Source organism: Mesoplodon densirostris, chromosome 2, assembly GCF_025265405.1.
Source record: "Mesoplodon densirostris isolate mMesDen1 chromosome 2, mMesDen1 primary haplotype, whole genome shotgun sequence".
Taxonomy (NCBI): domain Eukaryota; kingdom Metazoa; phylum Chordata; class Mammalia; order Artiodactyla; family Ziphiidae; genus Mesoplodon; species Mesoplodon densirostris.
In genome coordinates, this window is record NC_082662.1 from 124,451,948 (window position 1) to 124,474,187 (window position 22,240).

The 22,240-nt window shown below is 43.7% G+C and overlaps 1 protein-coding gene across 1 annotated transcript; it reads left to right on the forward strand.

The window, feature by feature from the left end:
• Positions 1–1,701: 1,701 nt before the first annotated feature.
• MGST3 (microsomal glutathione S-transferase 3) lies at positions 1,702–19,866 on the forward strand. Its single transcript, XM_060090861.1, has 6 exons — positions 1,702–1,809; positions 14,383–14,506; positions 15,628–15,701; positions 16,545–16,602; positions 18,854–18,926; positions 19,623–19,866. Exons 2-6 carry the CDS (start codon positions 14,390–14,392, stop codon positions 19,757–19,759), a joined length of 459 nt encoding a protein of 152 aa, XP_059946844.1. The 5' UTR covers positions 1,702–1,809; positions 14,383–14,389; the 3' UTR covers positions 19,760–19,866.
• The last annotated feature ends 2,374 nt before the right edge of the window (positions 19,867–22,240 follow it).

Below are 22,240 nucleotides of genomic sequence, written 5' to 3' on the forward strand. Positions count from 1 at the left end.
CTGCCCATTTTTGGATTGGGTTGTTTTCTCCACTGTAATCACTTTAAAGGTGGACAAGTTAGGCAGAGGAGTCAGAGTGATGCATTATGAGAAACACTCAACCAGCCAATGCTAACTGGTGGAAGAGGGCCATGAGCCAAACAACGAGGGGATTCTCTAGAGGCTGAAAAAGGTTAAAAAAATGATTCTCACCAAGTGTCTCCAGGAAGCAATGTAGCTCTGCTGACACCTTGATTTTTAGCTGTGTGAAGCCCATTTAAACTTCTGACCTCCAGAAAAATAAGATTTGTCTTGTTTCAAGCCACTAAGTGTGTGGTAGTTGATCATAGCAGCATGGGAAATAGATGTGGAAAAGCAACACATGCCTACAACAGGATGGGACTGTAAATGTTTGTTTCCATGGGCTTCTAATGGAAAACTTTGTGGTGCAATCCACTCAGAAATGGAGAATCATAGTTATATACAATGGAATATTACTCAGCCATAAAAAAGAATGAAATGATGCCATTTGCAGCAACGTGGATGGACCTAGAGATTATCATACTAAGTGAAGTAAGTCAGAGAGAGAAAGACAAATTATCATATGATAACACTTCTATGTGAAATCTAAAACAAATGATACAAATGAACTTATTTACAAAACAGAAATAGACCCACAGGCATAGAAAACAAGCTTAAGGTAACCAAAGGGGAAAGGGGAAGGAAGGGATAAATTAGGAGTTTGGGATTAACAGATACACACTAATGTACATAAAATAGGTGACCAACCAGGACCTACTGTATAGCACAGGGAACTATACTCAATATTTTGTAATAACTTATAAGGGAAAATAATCTGAAAAAGAATACATATATGTGTGTGTGTAACTGAATCACTTTGCTGTGCACGTGAAACTAACACAACATTGTAAATCAACTATACTTCAATAAAAAAATAAGTGGTTTCACAAAAAAAAAAAAAAAAAAAAGAAGCAAGCGCTACTCCTTCCGGATCGACCCTGCCTGCAGGCCTCACTCAAGACCTCATCGGACTTGAACTAGAGAGCCTAACTGGGGCTTGTATTCGCTATCGAAGATCTGTGGATCCCCGAGGCGGTGCGGTCTAGTTCCCGAAGAGCTGGACCCCGGCGAGCGGGCGGCGTGGGCGAGGATGGGTGCGGCCACCACACGGGCAGGGCTCGCTTCCGGATCTTCGCAAAACTAACAACATTTGTTAGGGAAATAGGCAGACTCTAACATCCCTAAATCCCTTCACTTGGCGACTGTAGCAATCTGAGACACTGAGCGCCTCGCACACCCTAGACGAAGCCAGAACGGACCCATCACAGCCTTGCAGCCCGGCTCTGGTGACCTGCCCCTTGCCCGCACGCGCCCGGCAAACCCGTGTCCCCGCCCTCACCCCAGAGCCCCTAGAAGCAAGCTACGGTGGCTCTGCTGGGGATAAATTATTACCGTGCTGCAAACTCAATCCGAGAAGTATGAACTGGCTGGGACAGTTTAGGAAGGCGGCCACGAGGGCATTTGCAGAAAGGAACAGATAAATGCATTTGGGAGTAGGAGGGGTAAATCTGTGGACCACGGTGAGGAAGAAGAAAATGCAGTCTCTGCCTCAAGACCAGCGGCCCAGAAGAGGTACTCAGAGCGCTCTCTCTGACACCCAGAGCCCCGCCTTCAGGGCGTGGCCTCGCGCAGCCCCGGGAGGGGGCGGGGACTACTCCGGGCCGCGCCCCACTGCAGGAGGCCAAGGGTGCCGCACCTACACTTCCGCTGCGCACTGCGTTCTGCACTAGCCGAGCGAAGGTGATTCAGGTGAGTACCCGCACCTGCGGGCAGCGAGGAGCGTGGGCCTCGGAGGCATTTCAGCTCCTGCGCTGGGCACCGCCCGTATCTCGGCCATCCCAAGCTGAATAGGGACTCGCTCTCTCTCTCTCCCTTCTTGTCTGTAGGTTTCTTTCTACCTTCCCATCCCCTTTGCCCTCCATCCTCCCCATGATGTAGTGGGTTTGGAGCTTCTAAGCTGGGCCGGCCACGCCATCTAAAACTCAGGGAGATTCTCAAGGTCAACCCTTCCTCCGTTACTTCCTTTTCCCTCCTCCGCTCCCTGGGCTGTGCGGACGCCGGACTCCTTCTTTCTGCCTCCCAGAGCCCACCTGACCTTGCCAACTGCATCTCTGGTGCACAGGAGGGGCGGGCAGGGCACTGCAGGGGCAGCTGGCAGTGCAGGCCTGATCGGTAACACAGGTTTTTAAAGTGGCCTGCGAGCGCTGCGCCAGCTGCGGATGTGCATGTGTTGCTAGGGACCTTCCGGGAGGGCCTCCCAGGGAATTGTGTTTGTTTTCCTCCGGTTTCATAGAAACGTATGTTTCGTCGTATGTTTGAATTGGAACTTACAAGTGGGTCATTTCCTACCGCTGCCTTAGAGCAGGAGAGAAGGCAGAGTCTTCGTTGAGGTTGATTTCAGAGAATTTCCCTCATCTGGTGTTGCTGCAGGGAGCGCTAGGGCCACAGCGGTGGGGCAGCTGTGGGGCGGTGGAAGGGGCTGGAGTCATTCTCCGAAGTTCTGGCTTCTGCTATCACTTTCCTTGGGAGTCACGAGTTTACCGCTACACTGTAGCTTAGAGGACAAGTGAGTGTGGGAAGGGAGGTAAAAGGAAAGCAGAGACAGGAGGGTGGGTAGGAAAAGAGCTAAGGGCTTGCGGCTTTAATCCGCTAACTGGAGAAAGGGAGATCTGGAGGAAAGGACACTTACTGCTCTGCAGATATATGGCTCTTGGCAGGTGCTGTAGACCTGGGCGTGGTCATGTGGAATTGCCGCAGATTTTCGATTCCTCTGTCGGTGGAAGCAAGGGCATCTCTTGGGAGATCTGTAGATCGCTGGGAGCCTACAGTTTCTGGGAAGCACCCAAGGTTATTGGTCAAAATTACAGACTATGTTTAGGTCAACGAATTCAGTGATGAGAGCATAGTATCTGAGTCAGGGGATCAAGAACGTTTATTCTCGCGGGAGTTAAATTTAACAGTTAAATAAGTTTACATCTAAAACCCAAACAAATACTTTCAGCCGGGGAAGACATTCTGTAAAGCTTCCCCCCTGACAATGTTACAGAAATAGAAAACTTTGTCAAGTGATTCCCCCCGCAAATGATGTTACTACATATAAAACAGAGGTACTGTGTAGAGGTACTGTGCCCAGTCATAGAAACTGCACTGTAGGGCCTCCTTAGATTAAGGAACAAAACTGGAGAAGGGCAGTCTTCCCCCTTATTTAGACTTAATCCTGCCAGTTTAGAGTTCTGCAGAGATGCAATCCATGAAGGGGAACCTCCTAACCTGGAGGATAGCAAAGAGACTGAACCTATGTGGAGAAATCTGGAATGAAGTGGATGACAAATCAATGTGTCAAAGAGTAATTTAGTGCCTACTGCACAGCTAGCAATATTTAAATATATTCTTCCCTATATTTCTATTTAAATATTCTGAATCTGTATTCAGAACACCTTTGCCAACCACAATTGACCATGAACCATTTAGCATTTTTTAAAGCAATATGTGTTTAAAAGAATATACTGCTATGGTTTTTACAACTGGTTTCATTAATACTACTTATGAGTATACCATCCTCCTGAAAAAGAAGAATTCAGCAGTTACCAGGTAGGTTACTGCTATGTAAAATAGAATTTTTGTGTTTCCCTCGCTATCTCTTACAGTGTCTATGTGCCTATCTTCCTATGGGGAAGTTGTACTACCTTCCAAATACATTTGCAAATACATTTAAGGAGTTCAGCATTTAGAATCATCCGTCCCCTGTTACACTATGAGTTCTTTCTAGAGTCGACCCATTTATTAACTGGAACTTGTGTTCTAATATCTTGGTGACTTAGTTCACTCTTTTTTATTTAATAGTGTTATTTTATTTCTCCAGCCTAAGAAATGTGAATGACTGTGACACAGCTTCATTCTAAGTACAGACAGGCCTGAAGAGTTAGACCCCTGTTTCAGGCAGGAGCCTGCAGCCTATGCAGTTCCTTCATTCAGAATGGCTGGTAGCCTGGTGGGGACTTGTTCAGCAGCTGCTAAGAATTCACTGCATACAGTCCACCCACATTTCTTGTGATGGAGAATCCAAATGGTGTCCATGTGACTCATTAGAGATTTTTTTTTTCCTCTTCAGGAAGTCAGGGCTTAGTTTCACTCTGCCCCTCAGTTCCTGTATAATGCCAGTTAAGGGACAGGTTGTATGGAAATCGTGATGTAAAAATGAAGTGCCAATTTTTGTGTTGCTTTGCCCTTTGCAAACCTGAATGCCTGAAAGTTTGGAGGATTTTTTTCCCCCTGTAATCTCTCCTCCTGTCATAGTGCAGTGCTGACACTCATTAAAAAGAAAAAAAAAAAATGTTCCTTTTTGGACCTTTTCCAAGTTTTTTTCTTCTTCCAATTAGAAAGTTCTCAGGCTTTAATCAGTCACAGGCTTGGAGTTAATTATTAGCTTTTTGTTCTCGTTAATATATTTTATGCTCAGGAGAGGGTCCGGAGAGGTAGAAAAGTTTCAAAAGAGGTCAAGTGTGGTCAAACTTGCTCCCCAACCTCATTGAGAGACAAATACAGCCAAGGGTTGAGAGCATAACTGTGGAGCCAGACTGCCTGGCTGTGTGTGAATCCAGGCTTTCTCTGTTACGGCTGTGTGTCCCTGGGCAGATTACTTAACCTCTCTGATGTTCAGTTTCTTCATCTGTAAAATGGAGCAATAATATATCATAGAGATGCTGTGAGGGTTTAAATGAGTTAATATTGATGAACTACTTAGAACAGTGTTTGACACATATTAAGTAATATATGTGCTAATAATAAGTGTTATTAATAATCATTGATTTCTCCTACCACTCTTCCTCTAGGTTATATCACTACCCTTCAGTCAACACTGGTCTCCTTTTCATCCTTATACAAGTAAACCCCTTTCCTGTCTCCGTGCCTGTGTACTTGCTTTTTTCTCTACATGTATGCTCACTCTCACATCACTGTTACATCCTTCAGAGCCCTTAGCTCAATCTGTTACCTTCCTGTTTCATGATCCTCGTAAGTTGTCCCCCTCCATTTGACTCTGTATTCTGGAAGGTCAGGACCTTCTTTCTCAGTCTTGTTCACCATTGTAGCCCTGCACTGCACGTGGTACCCAGCATTCAGTAGGGGATAAATCAGGAAAGGAATCATTCTAAGGCACTACTGAGGAAGGTGGTAGATGTGGACTTAAAGTGAGCATTCCATTTAGGTGAAACGCTTTATCCTGCATTGACTTTGTCAGATCAGCTCCCTTGAATGAATTGTTACAAGATTTTTATTTTCTTCTGCATCCCATAACTTCTCCCCATCCTCTTCCCTGTCCTCTGAGATTGGTGCCTTCAGACTATGGGAAATGTCCTGCAGCCTGTCCCTGGGATCACACCTCCCTGGAGGCTGGCTGGGCTCCAGATGGTCCAACGTGGCTCAGGGCTTTTAGGTCAGCACATCAAGGAACTCTCGCCCAGAGGGCCTTTTGGGTCAAGAGTCTGTTTGGGAAAGTTTGTCATCCTACAAACAGGGGAACCTAGGATTTGTTCTGCCTTACAATCTACTATTCTTAGATTCCTGAAGAGCTGAATTACCAGTTTTTCCCAGGGGAGATTCAGTTAAGCATATGTGTCTAGTGCCTTTTCGCACAGAAGTCAGACTCCAGAGAAGAAAAGAGCAGGTAATTTGCTTATTTGGCCTTAACAAAGTTTATTTGTGTCAGTGCAGGCTCATCCCACATAACCAGGAAATATTCACTTGCACTTGAGCATCAAGCTGGTCCTTCCCTCCCACCTCCCGCTCTCAGCCAGTGCAGTAATGTAGGCGTCCTCAGCACTGACAGTTCACGAGAGTGTTGGAATTAAAATGACATGTGGAACTTGAATATTTTATATTCCAAGCTGTGGCTACTTAACTATAAAATTGAATATATTTGAATTTATAGGACATTTATCTCTTAAGAAGACAGATCTTCCATCCCCCTAACTTGTAGTGTGCTTCCACTTTCCAAGTGTTCTGTCAGCAACACTGATGAGGAATTAAAGAATATGAGAAACCGGGAAAGACCCACTTTATTACCTGCCTCTGCTGTTTGCCTCACTTGAGTTAATAATATTCAAGGCTGGACAAATAATGGACTGCCTATTCAACTAACTTTTCATTTTTAGCCCTTGGAGTGATATTTACTGAATATGCAAAACAATTGTGGGGAATAGTTATTTTTCTTCACATGGTTATTATTCCTTCTCTTAACTGTCCATGTACTCTTTTTTTAAAAATAAATTTATTTATTTTATTTATTTATTTTTGGCTGCATTGGGTCTTCGTTGCTGCACGCAGGCTTTCTCTAGTTGCGGCGAGAGGGGGCTACTGTTCGTTGTGGTGCGCGGTCTTCTTGTTGCGGTGGCTTCTCTTGTTGCGGAGCACGGGCTCCAGGTATGCGGGCCTCGGTAGTTGTGGCTCGTGGGCTCTAGAGCGCAGGCTCAGTAGTTGTGGCACATGGGCTTAGTTGCCCTGCAGCATGTGGGATCTTCCCGGACCAGGGCTCAAACCCATGTCCCTTGCATTGGCAGGTGGATTCTTAACCACTGCGCCACCAGGGTAGCCCCCATGCACTCTTTTTAAAATCTCACTGCCATTTGAAACTTTGACACTCAAACAGATTTTATCATCTGTGTACTGTAGAAGTGACCAGACTGGCATTCTGAAAATGTAGGATGAACCCAAAGAAATTCTGTGACTCTCCTTTTTTTCTCTCCCATCGTGGAAACAGGGAATTACTTTTGTGCTGCTTGCCTCTAGGATCTCAAGTTTCTCCATTTAGCTTTATATGGGCTCAGCTGCCTTGCCTAGAAATAATTTTGAGGACTATTCCTTTGGAGGCAGAAACGAGGCTGGACAGCTACCTCATTAAAAGAGTACAGGCTGAGAAGACCCCTAGCACAACCTCAGAGTTTTTGGAACCACCTCCCAGTGTTGGGGACTCATGGAGGTCCATTTGATGTGATCTGATGAAGCCCTTTAAGTTACCATCCTTGTATTATTCTCATGAAAATGCCATGTAAAATAAAGGACCGGGGCTTCCCTGGTGGCAAAGTGGTTAAGAATCCTCCTGCCAATGCAGGGGACACGGGTTCGAGCCCTGTATGGGAAGATCCCACGTGCCCCGGAGCCACTAAGCCCATGCGCCACAACTACTGAGACTGCGCTCTAGAGCCCACGAGCCACAACTAGTGAGCCCACGTGGCACAACTACTGAAGCCTGCACTCCTAGAGCCCGTGTTCTGCAACAGGAGAAGCCACCGCAATGAGAAGCCTGCGCACTGCAAGGAAGAGTAGCCTGCGCACCGCAAGGAAGAGTAGCCTCCGCTCACCGCAACTAGAGAAAGCCTCATACAGCAATGAAGACCCAATGTAGTCAAAAATAAATAATTAAAATAAATAAATTTAAAAATATATATATATATATATATGGAAGATTGGATTAATAATACAGGCAGCCAAATAAGGATTTTAATGAAACATTGGGGAATGGCTCCAAGTCAGTCTGTAAGTGCTTCAGCATTGTCCCATTCCTGATGCATTAAAAAAAAAGACTGCTGAGAAATTGAAGTACAGTTGGAGGGGAGCAATCTTGCAAATGGAAGTAAGGGTTACCATTGTCCACACTGGTTTTTATTTGTTTGAGGGCAAAGAGAGAGGTGAAAGTTGAAATCCTCTCTCCCTTAAGACATTTGATTGATTTTCATTTAGGAGAAGATAAGTTGTTGTAACTTCATGGCTCAGAAGTCGTAAATTATTTGAGGCCAGTGCCCAAATGATAAAGCCTGCCTTTTGCTCCATTTGTGCAGTGTTGATTGTGCCCTGGGGAATTTCTATTGGCAGCTAAGATGGAGTGGAGTAAATAAGTGAAGGAGAGCTTTACCCCAGGAGTATTCCGTTGAATGTAGTTCAGGAAGTTCTCTGAGTAAACCTTTTGTAACTGAAGGAACCCCTGCCCCAGTGAGATAAGGCAAGTGGTGGCAGAAGCAGGAATTGGAGGAAAGGTTGAGCAAAGCGTAAGCGCTGGAGTAGTTATGCTTCCAGGTGAATCTGTCAATCACATTCCTATAGGAGAGTACCTTAGCCAAATATCATAATGAAACTCCATGTTGCTAACTCAGGCACTGGAATAGAGCATATCTTCTATGGAATAGAGCATATCTTCTATGGAATAGAGCATATCTTCTAGGGGTGAGACCAACACTGCCTCATTCGAAGTCCAAGCTTGATCACTCCTAAAGTAAGACTTTACAGTGGTGCCTTGTAGCTTTTTAAAAATCCACTGAGGGGCTTCCCTGGTGGCGCAGTGGTTGAGAGTCCGCCTGCCGATGCAGGGGACATGGGTTCGTGCCCCGGTCCGGGAAGATCCCACATGCTGCGGAGTGGCTGGGCCCATGAGCCATGGCCGCTGAGCCTGTGTGTCCGGAGCCTGTGCTCCGCAACGGGAGAGGCCACAACAGTGAGAGGGCAGCGTACCGCAAAACAAACAAACAAACAAAAAACCATTCCCAAAAGGATCTCTACTATTAAATAAGTGACATGAATTTTCTAAATAAAGAGAAAAACTAATTCCTTTTAAACCTTCAACTTAATTTTCTCTCAGCTGAACTATTTTGACTCAAGACTGCCAGGAAACAGTTAACTAGGCGCATATACCTCTGTAGTTACTCATAAGTGAAGAGAGAACAGAAACACTTCTGTCCTATCTCTGTCTTTCCCCAACCCTTTTAGTTTCATTTTTGTGGAGGGGGTGGGGGGGTTTGTACACAGTTTCCGATCGTTGGTATGAAGGAAAAATCTGGAATTGGGTATTTGTTTACTTATTTGCCTGCTTCCCCCAGTAAAACATGAGCTTCCTGAGGGCAGGGACCAAAGTCTGGCTTGTTCACCTCATCCCCAGCACAGGCCCACTGAGTAGCCCATAGTAGGCACTCAATAAACTTGAACAAGTAAATGAATGGATGCTCAGCCCCATGCGAGGATAAGCATGTCTGGCTACAGGGAGGGTTTGCATGCCTGCAGTTTGCTGAGTTCCATAGTCTGTACTAGAAGCCTGCTTCGTTCTGAATACCCCTGCCCTTCAGATAATATATTATAACATGGCTGGCTATTAAGAGTTCAAAAAGGAGGGGAATATATGTAGTTCTAAGCTTTGTTTGCTATTTTAAAATGATAATTCTAAATTATAAATTCTTAAATGTATCTCATCACCATGTATTTGAACATCTGCTTTTATCACTGAATCAGGGCAAAGACAGTTAACAGAACATTAGCACACATAGTATAACCTGATATATAACATTTATTGAGTACTTACTATGTGACAGGCATCCTGATGGTTGTTTAGAGACAGTGTCCCCATTTAATCTTTACAACAACTATATGGTGTGGGGTAGGTGCCATGATAATCTCCAATTAACAAGTGAGGAAACCAAGGATGCTTGAAAGACATTGAGTAATTTTTCCGAGGACACACAGCTAGGAATATGAGATCCAGGTTCTAAACCCAGACAATGTGATTCCAAAACTGGCCCCTTACCTGCAAGGCTGTCTCTATACTGCACATAGTGGATAAGTGACAGGATTCAAGCTAAAAATCAGGTCCGATTCTTTGGTTCCTTTGTAACATACTGTCTATTCCTCCTGTCTCCTCGATTACTAATTATTGTCAGGCCATTTTTTTACATAACTTTTTGGTATATAGTTGCTCATTTTGCACATTATAGACAGGTACAAAGGAAAATCTATAATTCAGCCATCTGGAAATAGCTATGCTTATGATTTTGATATTTTCTTCTTTATTTTTTTTCTATTATTGAGAAAACTAGATATACTCTTTTTGTTTTCTTTTTTTAACTTAATATGCTGTATATTAAGTCTGTTTCACCATCTTTAATGTTTCACCATTTTTAATGGTTATATACTATTCTGTTTTACAGATATATTATTTATTTAATTAGTCCTCTTTGTTTGGACATCTATACCATTTCTGTTTTTGCTGTTATAAATAGTGCTGAAGTGAATGTCTTTGAACCAAATCTGTTTGCCTTCCTGATTATTACCCCAGGATAGATTCCCAGTAGAATTAATGAGCAAAAGGTTATGAACAATGTAAAGCATATTGCCTGCCGCTAGGCTGTCCTGCAGGTGGCTCTGTTTTACACTTCTCCCAGCAGCGTGTAATACTACCAAGTAACTAAATAAAATTTTATTTGTACAAATCATAAATTTTAATCTTTACAGCTGGTGTGCAACTAACCTCTGAAACTGTGTGATAATTCACAAGTGCTATTATACAACCAAGTGAGTTATAAAGTAATCTATACCAGTCATGAAAGTTCAGCTCCAAAAGGACCATTGGACTGCATTCTGTGTGTCTAGCACCATGTAGAAGGCAAAGTCTAGGGCAGAGTTCCCACCCCCAAGAACCTTATCTTGTTGGGTGGATATACGGGTTGCCAGTGACACAGAGCAGGTATGTAATCAACAAACTATAGTGTGCAGTCCGAATGCGTGCTCATGTCAGAAAGAGGTTGTGTTGCACATATCAGCTTCTCAAGCCTGTGCCCTGGGAGCTATCGGCTAGCTGCGGACTGGCCCAACCTCGGGCGTGGCTGGAGCTGCCTGGAACGTGGCTGCTGTGAGCCGAGGTGCCTCCCCTTTCGCCAGTGTACGCACCCGCACCAACGACGGGGTGGGAGCGTGCATCTCTTTGCCCTGGATTCCTCGGAAAATAAGGATTCAGCAAATGATGAAGGTTTTTTTGAACCCTAAGTGAATTAAACTAATTCTTTCCTTAAAGGACAAGACTTAAGCGTTTTGCAGTCCCTATTGGATTTATGTTTTCAGCAGCTGTAGCGACAGAGCTTTTCTCTGTGTTCTGATCTCCTCTTTCTCCAGGAATTCATACATCCAATTGATTCCATTGTTTCAGTGGATGCTTTGAGGGGGAAAAAGGAAACTGACATGGGTTAGGCACACACTTTATGCCAGGCACTGTGCAGAGCGGAGGAGGCATTCTGAAAGCTACCTGGACTTACAGCTTGCTTCATTTATTCCACAGCTTTCTATAAGCACACACTCTGTGCTTGGCACGGGGGATGCTGGACACACATGGTCCCTCCCTCACGGGAGCTTAGTATCTGATGCAATTGGCTGCTCTCTCTGTTCTAGCCCTGATCACGCCAGCTGGGAAGTGCTGGCTACAATGGCCTGTGAAGCAGGGCTCCTCACGTGGTGAAAGTGCAAGGAGGTGTGGGGAGGGAGGGGGGGGGGGGCGTGCTGAACAGGCTTGGCTCCAGCACCTACTATGCAGGTGTGTCCAGGGCTCCTGCAGGGAGAGCCTTGGGGGAGGGCCGCCTCTCTCCTCCTGCCCCTAGTACGCTCAGTTTCCTGACTGAGCACACTGTCCTTTGCACACTACCCACTTTAGCATTGGACTCTGGGTCTCCCTTACTGTAAATTCTCTGTCCTTCAAAGGTCTTCTTCCTGGCTCTGCTTGCCCTCACCTAGATTCTTTTCCCCTCAGTACCTATCACCATAGCAAAATGTGAAGAGAGTCACTTTCACTAGGGTGTGACTGCCTAAGACTGTAACCTCCCAGGTTGCACTTATACTTTAGAAGAGGAGGTCAGTAGTAAACATTAATTTCTAATTGCAGGTTTTTGAGCTGTTGCCTTTCTGAGTGCTCATTGCCTGCAACAGAAACATCTACTCAAAAGATACTTCTCTGTCCTGCCACCTAGCTTCTCCTACCCAAATCCTTACAGGCCAGAAAAACAGAGGCCAGTGACCGAGCCACCGAATTCTAATGTTTTGTCTGGGCTAGCTGGAGTATTTGGGGAAGAATTCTAAAACCTGCTCTGGTCTTAGCTCTGCCCTCATCTCTCTACCTGAGCCTCCATTTCCTTTTCTGTAAAATGGAGCTTATGGGATTTGAGGGGAGATGAAAAATGAGCTGAAAAGTCTGCACCAACACAAGGTGACCCCAGGCTGCGAGAGAGCCTAGCCACCTGTCTAAAGGTGAGGTCTGAACAGACTTTCAACTTGCACACTTTGACCTAAACCAGATATGCTTAATTGTATCGTGCTTAAACAGGCGGCTTTTGACAAAGTTAGAGACAGCTCCGTTTTCAGTGGCCTGTTTGGCCCAGATGGGTTGAACTCCAGGGATATCAGGTAGTCATGTTTATTTATTTTCAAAGAGGTGTTCAGTATTTGCCCCATATTTTTGTTTTAATAACTACTACCAAAGCTTCCTCCCCAAGCTGATTTTCTAAACTCTGGAAAGGACTAATTCTAAAAGAGAATGAGGGCAGGGAAGCTTCGAAGGCAGCCAAAGACTCCTTGCTCTCTGCAGCCACACAAGGTGGCCCAGGAGAGGTTGACCTGGAGGTGATTCCCATGTTGAGTCATGGGGACGGCCCTTTCCAGTGTGTATGTCCCCTGTCCCGGAGGAGGGGATGCTGGGTGCCCCTCCACGAGCAGCTCCAGGTAAAGAAAGAATATAGCAGGGGAAACTAATGGGAATTATTGTGAAACATGGCTGGGGATGGGCAGAATTTAGGATTTTGGTTCCAAATGTTATTTTGCAGACCTAAGGGAAGCTTACTTTTAAAGAACTGACCTGTTTGCTGGCCCCAAATTCCACACTGAGAAAGATTCTGTGATCCCAATGTCAGTTCAGCTCTAAATCGTCAAGTGGGATTGAAAGGGGACATTGGAACTGAATTGGAACCTAAATTTGAATCCCAACTCGGATACTTTCTCTTTTAGACCTTGGGAAAATTACTTAACCTCTGGGTGCTCTTTGGAAAATAGGGATATTAGCATCTTGTTGGGTTGTTTGTGAGGATGACTAAAACATTTTGCAGCAGGGTAACCTTCCCAGGCTTTAAGGAGAGATTTCAGCCAAACAGTTTTCAGGGGTGGAAATTTGTTTTTCTTTGGCCATGCCATGTGGCATGCGGGATCTTAGTTCCCTGACCAGGGATTGAACCTGTGTCCCCTGCAGTAGGATCGTGGAGTCCTAACTACTGGACCACCAGGGAATTCCCAGGGATGGAAATTTTAAACTGAAGACAGAATACACACAGGAGCTGTTGGCCTGTGGCAGCCATGCACGTGATGGGACAGCAGCTAAGGATCTCTGGAAGCATTGTCGCTATTTCTCTGTGTCCTGCCATGCTCTGACCCTTCAGACATCTGGTGATCAATGCTCAGAGAGACTGGAGGGCAGCACTAACTTACTCTGAATTTATTAGGGCTTCTTCCCACCCAGCAGGTTTTCCTCTCCTTGATCCCCAGTCTGTTTCTTTCCTTCTTTCTTCTTTCCTCCTGGAGTAGGACAAGAGCTAAAAGAGCTGAAATTGCTGAACACTGAAAAATGCTGAGATGAGCTTTTTCTCCAAACATTTTATATGAAATTTTTCAAACATGCAGAAAAGTTGGAAGAATTGTATAGTGAACATCCATATAGCTACCACCCAGGTTCTAGCATTAATATTTTGCTATATTAGCTTGCATCATCATTTTTTGATGCATTTAAAAATAAGCTTCATTGCAGGCACTAGAACACATCATGGGGTTAGTTTTGAAGTGTTAATTTGATGAAGAATCTGGGTTCTCCAAGAGCTGCCCAGAGCCTTGCTCTGTTTTCAAAGAACTAGAACTGATCCCTTCCCTACCAGTGTGATATTTCTGCTGCTGTACCAGCACATGCCTCAGGATCCAAGGGAGGCCCTAGGGTTCCTGCCCTGAGTGTCCCCGATGCCAACAGACATACAAGCAAAAAACTTGGAATCACTGTGTACTTACTGACTATATCCTGTTTCTCTCTTTCTCTTTCTCTCTTTCTCTTTCTCTGTCTCTCTCTCTCTCTGTCTCTCCGTAACTTAGTATATCTTTTAACATTTTGCCTTGCTAAATATTTTTTTAAATTGTGGTTTTTAGTGGCCAGACCATCCAATAGCAATGACTACTGCAGTGGTTTAGATAAATCTCATACATGCAATGTTGATCAAAAGAACTCGGGCACAAAAGAGAATATACAATGTGATCGTGAACTTTTCTGTGTGTATATTGCAGAATTGAATCATTTTTTAATTCTGTTGGGTGGTATACAGTAATATCAGTATACAGTAATCTCTCTACCTCTTAGAACCACCAGATCACTCACACCTCTTTTTGATCTGTAGGGATACGTTTGCTGGTAACAAAGCATCCCACTCTTGAGGCCTCCTGCAGCTTGGAGCCCACAGTGCCAGGCGGCGCCCTAATGTGTTCTTTCTCCCACAGAGTCAGGATGGCCGTCCTTTCTAAGGAATATGGTTTCGTGATTCTAACTGGTGCTGCCAGCTTCATAATGGTAACTCATCTAGCCATCAACGTTTCCAAGGCCCGCAAGAAGTACAAAGTGGAGGTGAGTGGGAACACAGCAGTGCCTCTGTGGGTTCATCGGGGCAAGAACTTGTTTTCAGTTGTGGAGGAAAAGGTGAGGTGCTAGTGGTCAGCGGTGGCAGTTTCAGGCCTGTTCCTATTGGAAGTTCTGCCCCTGTCTGGCAGGAGGAAGGCAAGAAATATGGGGCCCTTCTGGAGAGTCATTTCCATCTTGTTTTACTTTTGTCTCTTCTGTAAAAAGACCAGGTGTGCTTTTGGCTGGAGCTCTTTGCTTGGAAGACAGTTATTTTCTAAAGGGGGTTAAATAGGAAATTCCCAGACTGTCCAGTGGTTAGGACTCTGCGTTTTCACTGCCAAGGGCCCAGGTTCGATCCCTGTTTAGGGAACAAAGCTGTACAGCGAGGCCAAAAAAAAAAAAAAAAAACGGGGGGTGGAGTGGGTTAAATAGCAGTTGTTTCCTGGTGTGCCACTTTAAAATGATGTCTTCTGGTGATTTTCCTGTTTCCCAAGTAGAAAAGAAGCACGTAGTGCTGAGTTAGCCTGTGTTTGGACATCAGACATAGGAAGGAGTTCTATTGAATGCTTCCTTTAGCTCTAGCTGATCTAGAAGGGATAATTACTGAAGCTGTCCCTGGTGAGCAATTTTAAATGTTTACTTCTTTTGAGCAATTTATAATTAGAGCTCCTTTTAAAGTTTTCATGCCTAGTTTATTATTTTGATGGACACATTAAAACTCTCACACACTCAGTTTCTGTTCCCCCATTAAGGGGAACCTTAAAAGGATGTGGTATTTGCTGACTCTTGGGAAGGAGCTGTTTCCCAATAGCATCTCTGTAATGCATCCCAAAGCCACCAGTGACGGCATAACGTCAACAAAAACCCTGAATTTGGCACAAGCTGCCTCTACCCCTTGAATGGCACAGGCATATATTCTTGTCACTGGATATTAATAGACACAGATTGAATCTGCCTCTGAGAATGAGACCTCTGTCACCACATGCATATAAGCAGAAATTGAATGATCATCTTACCAAGGTTATGGCAGAAGATGCTTTGGGATACATTATCTTTAAGGTTGATTTTAACTCTCAACACTGAATGCTACACTTGACCATTTGATCACACACACTTTGTTTTAACAGTATCCTACAATGTATAGCACTGACCCTGAAAACGGACACCTCTTCAACTGCATTCAGCGGGCCCACCAGAACACGTGAGTGCTGGCCCTGCCCGGCCCCCAAGACATCTGCCGAGTGGGTGTTTTCTGTACAACACCTCAACCCTTGGTACTCTGTTTGCTGAGTAATAGCAATGATGATGATCATGAATACTCATTAAAAGTATCATTAAAAATGTATAAGTGAACAGATTAAATATTAAGCAAAATTAAGAGTTGTTAGGATGGTGGGATTCTAGATAACCTTTTCTTTTTTCCTTCCATTTCTTTTATTTTTAATTGAAGTAAAATTGATTTACAATGTTGTTAATTTCTGCTGTACAGCCAAATGATTCAGTTATAAATATATATACTTTTTTGATATTCTTTTCCATTATGGTTTATTACAGGATATTGAATATAGTTCCCTGTGCTGTACAGTAGGACCTTGTTGTTTATCCATTCTATATATAATAGCTTACATCTGCTAACCCCAAACTCCCACTTCATCCCTCCCCCAATGCCCTTTTCAAACATGAATTTAATGCTGCATTACTCTTCTGCAGTATTTGCAGCAAGTTCACTCTAAACTGATACTGAATCTCTCAGCCTAGGGGGTGAGAGGCTTTGAGCTCTGCAAGGAAATCTACTCTAATTCGCCTCATCAGTTGGTTAGATTTGAGGTCTTTGACTCACTGTGTTCTGAGTTACCTCTAATCTAATCCCAAGCAGAGCAAAAGAAGGTGGATCTTAGTGGTCAGGCCTTTCGCCTCTGGTCAATGTTTATTTTTATTCTCAAGTTTCTAACTTGGCAAGTAAGAATGTAAAGCGTTCTTAGTTTTATGTAGACATATAGAGCACTTTAAAGGAAAAAAACCCTTTTTTTTCTATCTATTCCAGGTTGGAAGTGTACCCTCCCTTCTTATTTTTTCTAGCTGTCGGAGGTGTTTACCACCCAGTAAGTTTTTCCGGGGAGGGGGTTCATCTAATTAGATTGAATAGATTTAATTCACTGAGCCATTCAGGAGGGAAGAGGACATGAAAATTTAATGAACATCTTCAATGTCTAGGCACCATGTATTTAAAAGAATTTCAGTTACTTCTTACAAAGTTCCTTAAAGTAGGTAGCATTTTTCCCGTTTTTAACAGATAAGGAGAAACCTCTTGGATACTATGTAACTTTCTCAAGATCACATAGGTACAGAGTAGATGAATCAGAATTTGAACCCAGGTCTCTCTGATCCTAGGAGGTTCATGTCCATTGAGTTTTCCTTTGCCACATTATTCATGCAACAAACATTTCCTGGACACCTGAAGTTACTGCAGTGAACAAAACAGGCAAAGACTCCTGGTTTTGTGGAGCTGACTCTTAGCTGGGGTCGCAGACAAAAAGCAATTCAAGGACATCGTGTAGAATGTTAGAAGGTGATGCACCCCACAGAGGAAGCAAAAGCAGGGATGGTGGAAAGGGAGTGCCTGGGGAGGGGCGGGGGGACAGTGCTGAGTGGGGCACTCAGGAGGAGCGCCTTGCTGCGAAGGTGACACTTAAGCAGTAGGTGAGGGAGCAAGTGCTGCAGATATCTCCAGACACCTCCAGGCAGGAGTCGAGCAAGGGCGAGGCCCTGGGGCAGGAGCCTGCCAGGTCTGTGTGGTGCACAGTGAGCAGGGCGGCTTCAGTGGTGAGCAGGAGGTGAGGGCTGGAGGTGAGGGTGGACCTCGGGGCCTTGTGGGCCGCTATGGCCTTTGTGAGCCTTAGGTTTGGTCTGCACTACACCTTATCTAAATAAAGCAAGTTTATCTGAGCCTGATTAGTTGCCATTGGGGTCTTGCCTTACACAGAAAGTGTTTCCTTTTCAGGGCCCAGATTTCCCCTCCATTGAGTTCAGACCAGAGTGCTGGCACCTCACATTTCTGGTTCTGAGACTTTCATAAGCCTCTGGTCTGTACCTGAATGGCCTTGTGCTTTTTTTGTCAGCTGCCAGAATGGCACATCTATAGTTCATGACCTCAAAGTCTTGTATTTTTTTCAAAGAAAATTCTGCTACTCTCTTAGAGAAGATATTTCTTTCTTGTGCCTCTAAAGAGCCCCAATCCTAGCAAGTAACTAGGCTAGCTGGTCTAAACAGACTAGCTGGTCTCTCTAGGCGTCACCTGATGTCCACCCCAGCCCCGTTCCTGTCCCACTCCCCTAGATCCCATTCCTTGTGCTTAGTTCTTGGAAATACTCTAAGACTACTCTGAAGACAAGCACCTGATATTGTTCCTGGGTTTACGGTAATTATGCGACTTTAAAGAGAGAACTGGCAGACACTACAGAGCTTCTAGATAGTGACTTGTGTGCCTGGGGGTTTCATTTATAGTTGTTTCATGCTCCTACTGATACTTAAGTTCCCTAAAATCATCAAAACAAACAAATAAAAATCCTAAAGTAGGAATCCCACCCCCACTGATGCCACTGCTAAATTGAAAAGACAGTTGGGGACGGTGACGCACAGTGACTCACGTCCTCACACACCCTCTCTCTTCCTCTCCCCTGTCTCCTTTAGACCAAATGGGTTGGTCACCCCAGCAGGGTATCCAAATGGAAGGATTTCCCATCTTGCATGAGTTTTCACTCTCTCTTCCCAAGGGTGTTGGGAATGGGGAAACTTTCCCCTCCAAGACCACATGTTCTGGGATTCACAACATGACACACTCCCCTGACTTTTTCTAGTGGAGCCCCATGCCTATGCGTGGGCCACAGCACAGCCCCTTAGAGCCCTCCCAGGGGGGACCTGGCTGAGATGAAGCAGCACACAGCTGTGGAGTGCGCAGTCCATCTCCTGTCCACAGCGCTCCTCCCCTAGTCCTGCCTTTCAGTCCGTTTCCTCTCCTGGCTTACTCTGTGACGCCCAGGCCTGCCTCTCCTTCCCCTGCGCTCTAGCATACTGAGTCCCCTGGGACAGGCTGGGAGATTCCTCCCATCCCACCTACCTAGGAGAAGGCCAGCAATCACCTCCCAGGTCTCTGAGCAGTTCATAGAAGGATCACAGCGCTTTGATTTTCCTGACTGAAACAACTTCATTCTACCCTAACTTTGGTAGGGAGTATTTTACTATATCCATGAAACTGTTAACTTTTTGTTAAAACATTGTGTAATCAATCTTAGATGTTAATAAAATTCTGCCTGTTTCTTTCATGCAATAACTAACGGAGCCCTTTTATCTTAGCGTGTAGTTTCTGGCTTGGGCTTGGCCTGGATTGTTGGACGAGTTCTTTATGCTTATGGCTATTACACAGGAGGTAAGGACATATTGACATCTGTCAAGGAAACAAATTTAAAATCTTATACTACTATATTTTCCTGTTTAGCAGGGCTTTAAGAAAAGGGAAAGTAACTTGATATTTAGGTGAAAGATCTGTTATCTTCTTTCTATTAACCTTTGAATAGTAACAAAGCGCATTCTGCATTTTCAATGTGTCGATTGCTGTTCTAAGAACTTTGCATATGCTATTTAGCCTTACAACAATTCTATGACATAGATAATATTATTTTATAGATGAGGAAACTGAGGCTGAGAAAGATTAAGACTCTAGGTCACAGAGCTACTAAGGGTAAACTAGAAAGCCAGGATTCAAACCCAGGCAGTCTGAGCCCAGATCCCCTGCTCCTAATCAGGTGTGCCTGAGAGAGAAGGGGGAAGAGATTCTTCTGGCTGTACTTACCTCTTGGAAGAGGGAAAACTCCATAAGATCCTGGAGCAAAGGTGCTCTAATTATTATCCCATAATGTGTTTTGAAGTTCAATACTGTTGTGGCACACGACTTTGCATGCAGTATCTGACATACTGACAGCTTAGGCTGAAGAGCTGGTTTACCTCCTAAGACTAGATGGTCTAATGTACAGCTCCAAGTGCCTTGACAGAATGGCTGGTGGATGTTGACATCATCATCATTGTGAAGCACCCCCAGTAACTTCTGCTCTTTCCTCTTTTTTAGAACCTAAAAAGCGGAAACGGGGAGCCCTGAGCTTCATCGCCCTCATTGGCCTGATGGGCACCACTGTGTGCTCTGCTTTCCAGCATCTTGGTTGGGTTAGAACTGGCTTGAGCAGTGGGTGCAAAAGCTGCCATTAAAGAGTTATAGGGTGTTTTGAAACTCTCATTCATTTTGAGTGACTTTTATTTTCAGTGACTTTTTTTTCCCCTAAATAAAAACTACCTGGCGTCAGCCTCATACCTAACCCTGACTCTATCACTCATTTCTTTTTGAGTCTTTATCTAAAATATAAGTAGCCTGTTCCTAGTAGGTGAGAGAGGGGCCACGGGTATTAAGCACCCCTTCTCACCCTGCCAGAGGATGTTTACTTAATGTGTGAGCTGGAAAAAGGTCTAATTGTGGAAATATGTTCATAGTCAGGCCACAGCAGTGAAAAACTGGGGCTCGAAGAAAGTCTTTTAGTGCTAGTTATGATATAAGGTTATCTTATCACTTGCTAATACATAGGATAACAATAGGATTTTTAAAAAATCTCTATTGAAGATTGCTTCTAATGCTTAAAAACTGAAGTGACAGACTAAATTTAAGGTTATGAAACTTAATAGAGATGAATCTAATTTCCTGCATTTGGATGCAAAGATCTGATTGCATAGGTACAAATGGGGAAGGACACCCTTAGCAACAAAATATGGAAGCCTTAAAAGGTTTTAGCTGACTTGGAGAACAATGCGAGTTGGCAGAATGAGATGATGGCTGTTCCAGAAATGAATGTGGCCCTAAACTACTTGACAGTAATAGTGTCTAGATCTCTGCTTTCCAATACAGCCACTAGCCACATAGGCCTATTTACATTTAAATTTATGCTATACTATATAAATAAAACAAACAAAAATATCAGCTCTTTAGTTGCTCTAACTACATTTCAAGTGTTCAGTAGCCTTTGAGGATTAGATAGGATTTGAACCCAGGCCTAACTCTCAAATTCATGCCTTTTCCATTGTACCCCACTACCACTTCAAGGAGTGAAAACATTTAAGGATAGAATGCCCTGGTTGGCAATTGAAGATGGTCAGCTTTGGCTAGATGACTGCCTGGAGTCCTCAGGGAATTGGATGAGAAAGCTGGACTAGATCAGTGTTGGTTCATGAGAAATTTTCACCAGTGGAGAGCAAAATAAGAAAAATGAGGACTGTTTTTATAAAGCTTTAACTTGTATTCTTTTTTACATTAAAATGTCCCTTTATGAAATGATGGTGGTGATGAATAGTACGTTTTTTTTGTTCCTGACTTAAAAAGATAATTAAAAATTTGTAATAAGCTAGGGTTGTGGTTTGGGTTGTTTTTTTATTTTGATTTTTGCCTTTTTGGTTTTTGTTTGATAAGAAATGCACCTAAAGAGATTGGAGAACTTGTTAAGGTTTCTTTTCTCATCAGACTGTAGGAGGCATCAGCAAAGCAGGGCAGGGGAGACATGGAGACAAAGTTGGGTTTTAACCTTTGTTTGAAGTCTTAACAGGGTATGCTTTTCAAAGTAATATGATCCATCTTTGTCATTTTGCTATTATAGAATGGGCTCAAAGGAAGTTTTATAAGGAACCCAACACATGAAAGGGTGCTGTGGTTGAAGTGGGGAACCCAGAGCTCTGCCTTTTCATTTCCCTGTTTCCTCCACCAACACACTTCCAGGGCACCCAAGGGCTGGGCAGAATCCAGTTTGTATCAATGCCATAGAGAATAACCCTGCCTGGCAAGCTAGTTTGTATTAAATTCCCTGGTCTCGTGGAGAAAAAAAAAAAAAAGGGCATAAGTACTGCTTCCACTCACTGCTGTTTCAGAGTGTACATTCCAAAGAGTCAGCTTATTTCTATGGAAAAACACATTCTGAGTTCTGTTATAGGTGGAAATTAGACAACCATACCAGTCTACCGTTGCTCCATACTGAACCTCAAGTATCCACCCCCTGCAGGTAGCTATATGCCCTTGAGTTTATTAGCCTCCCTAAGCCTCCATTTGCTCAGCTGTAGGTTGAGGATAATGATAATACTTACTGTATAAGGTTTTTTTTTTAATTGAAGTATAGTTGATTTACAATGTTGTGTTAGTTTCTGGTATACAGCAAAGTAATTCAGTTTCATATATATATATTCTTTTCAGATTCTTTTCCATTATAGTTTATTACAAGATATTGAATACATTTCCCTGTGCTATACGGTAGGTCCTTGTTGCTTATCTATTTTACATATAGTAGTTTGTATCTGCTAAGCCCAACTTCCTAACTTATCCCTCCCCCATCCCCTTTCCCCTTTGGTAACCATAAGTTTGTTTTCTATGTCTGTGAGTGTATTTGTTTTATAAATAAGTTCATTTGTATCATTTTTTAGATTCCACATATAAGTGATATTATTTGATATTTGTCTGACTTATTTCACTAAGTATGATAATCTCTAGATCCATCCATGTTGCTGCAAATGGCATTATTTCATTTTTTTCATACCTGAGTAATATTCCATTATATATATATATATATATACACACACACACACACACCCCACATCTTCTTTATCCATTCATCTGTCAATGGACATTTAGATTGCTTCCATGTCTTGGCTATTGTAAAT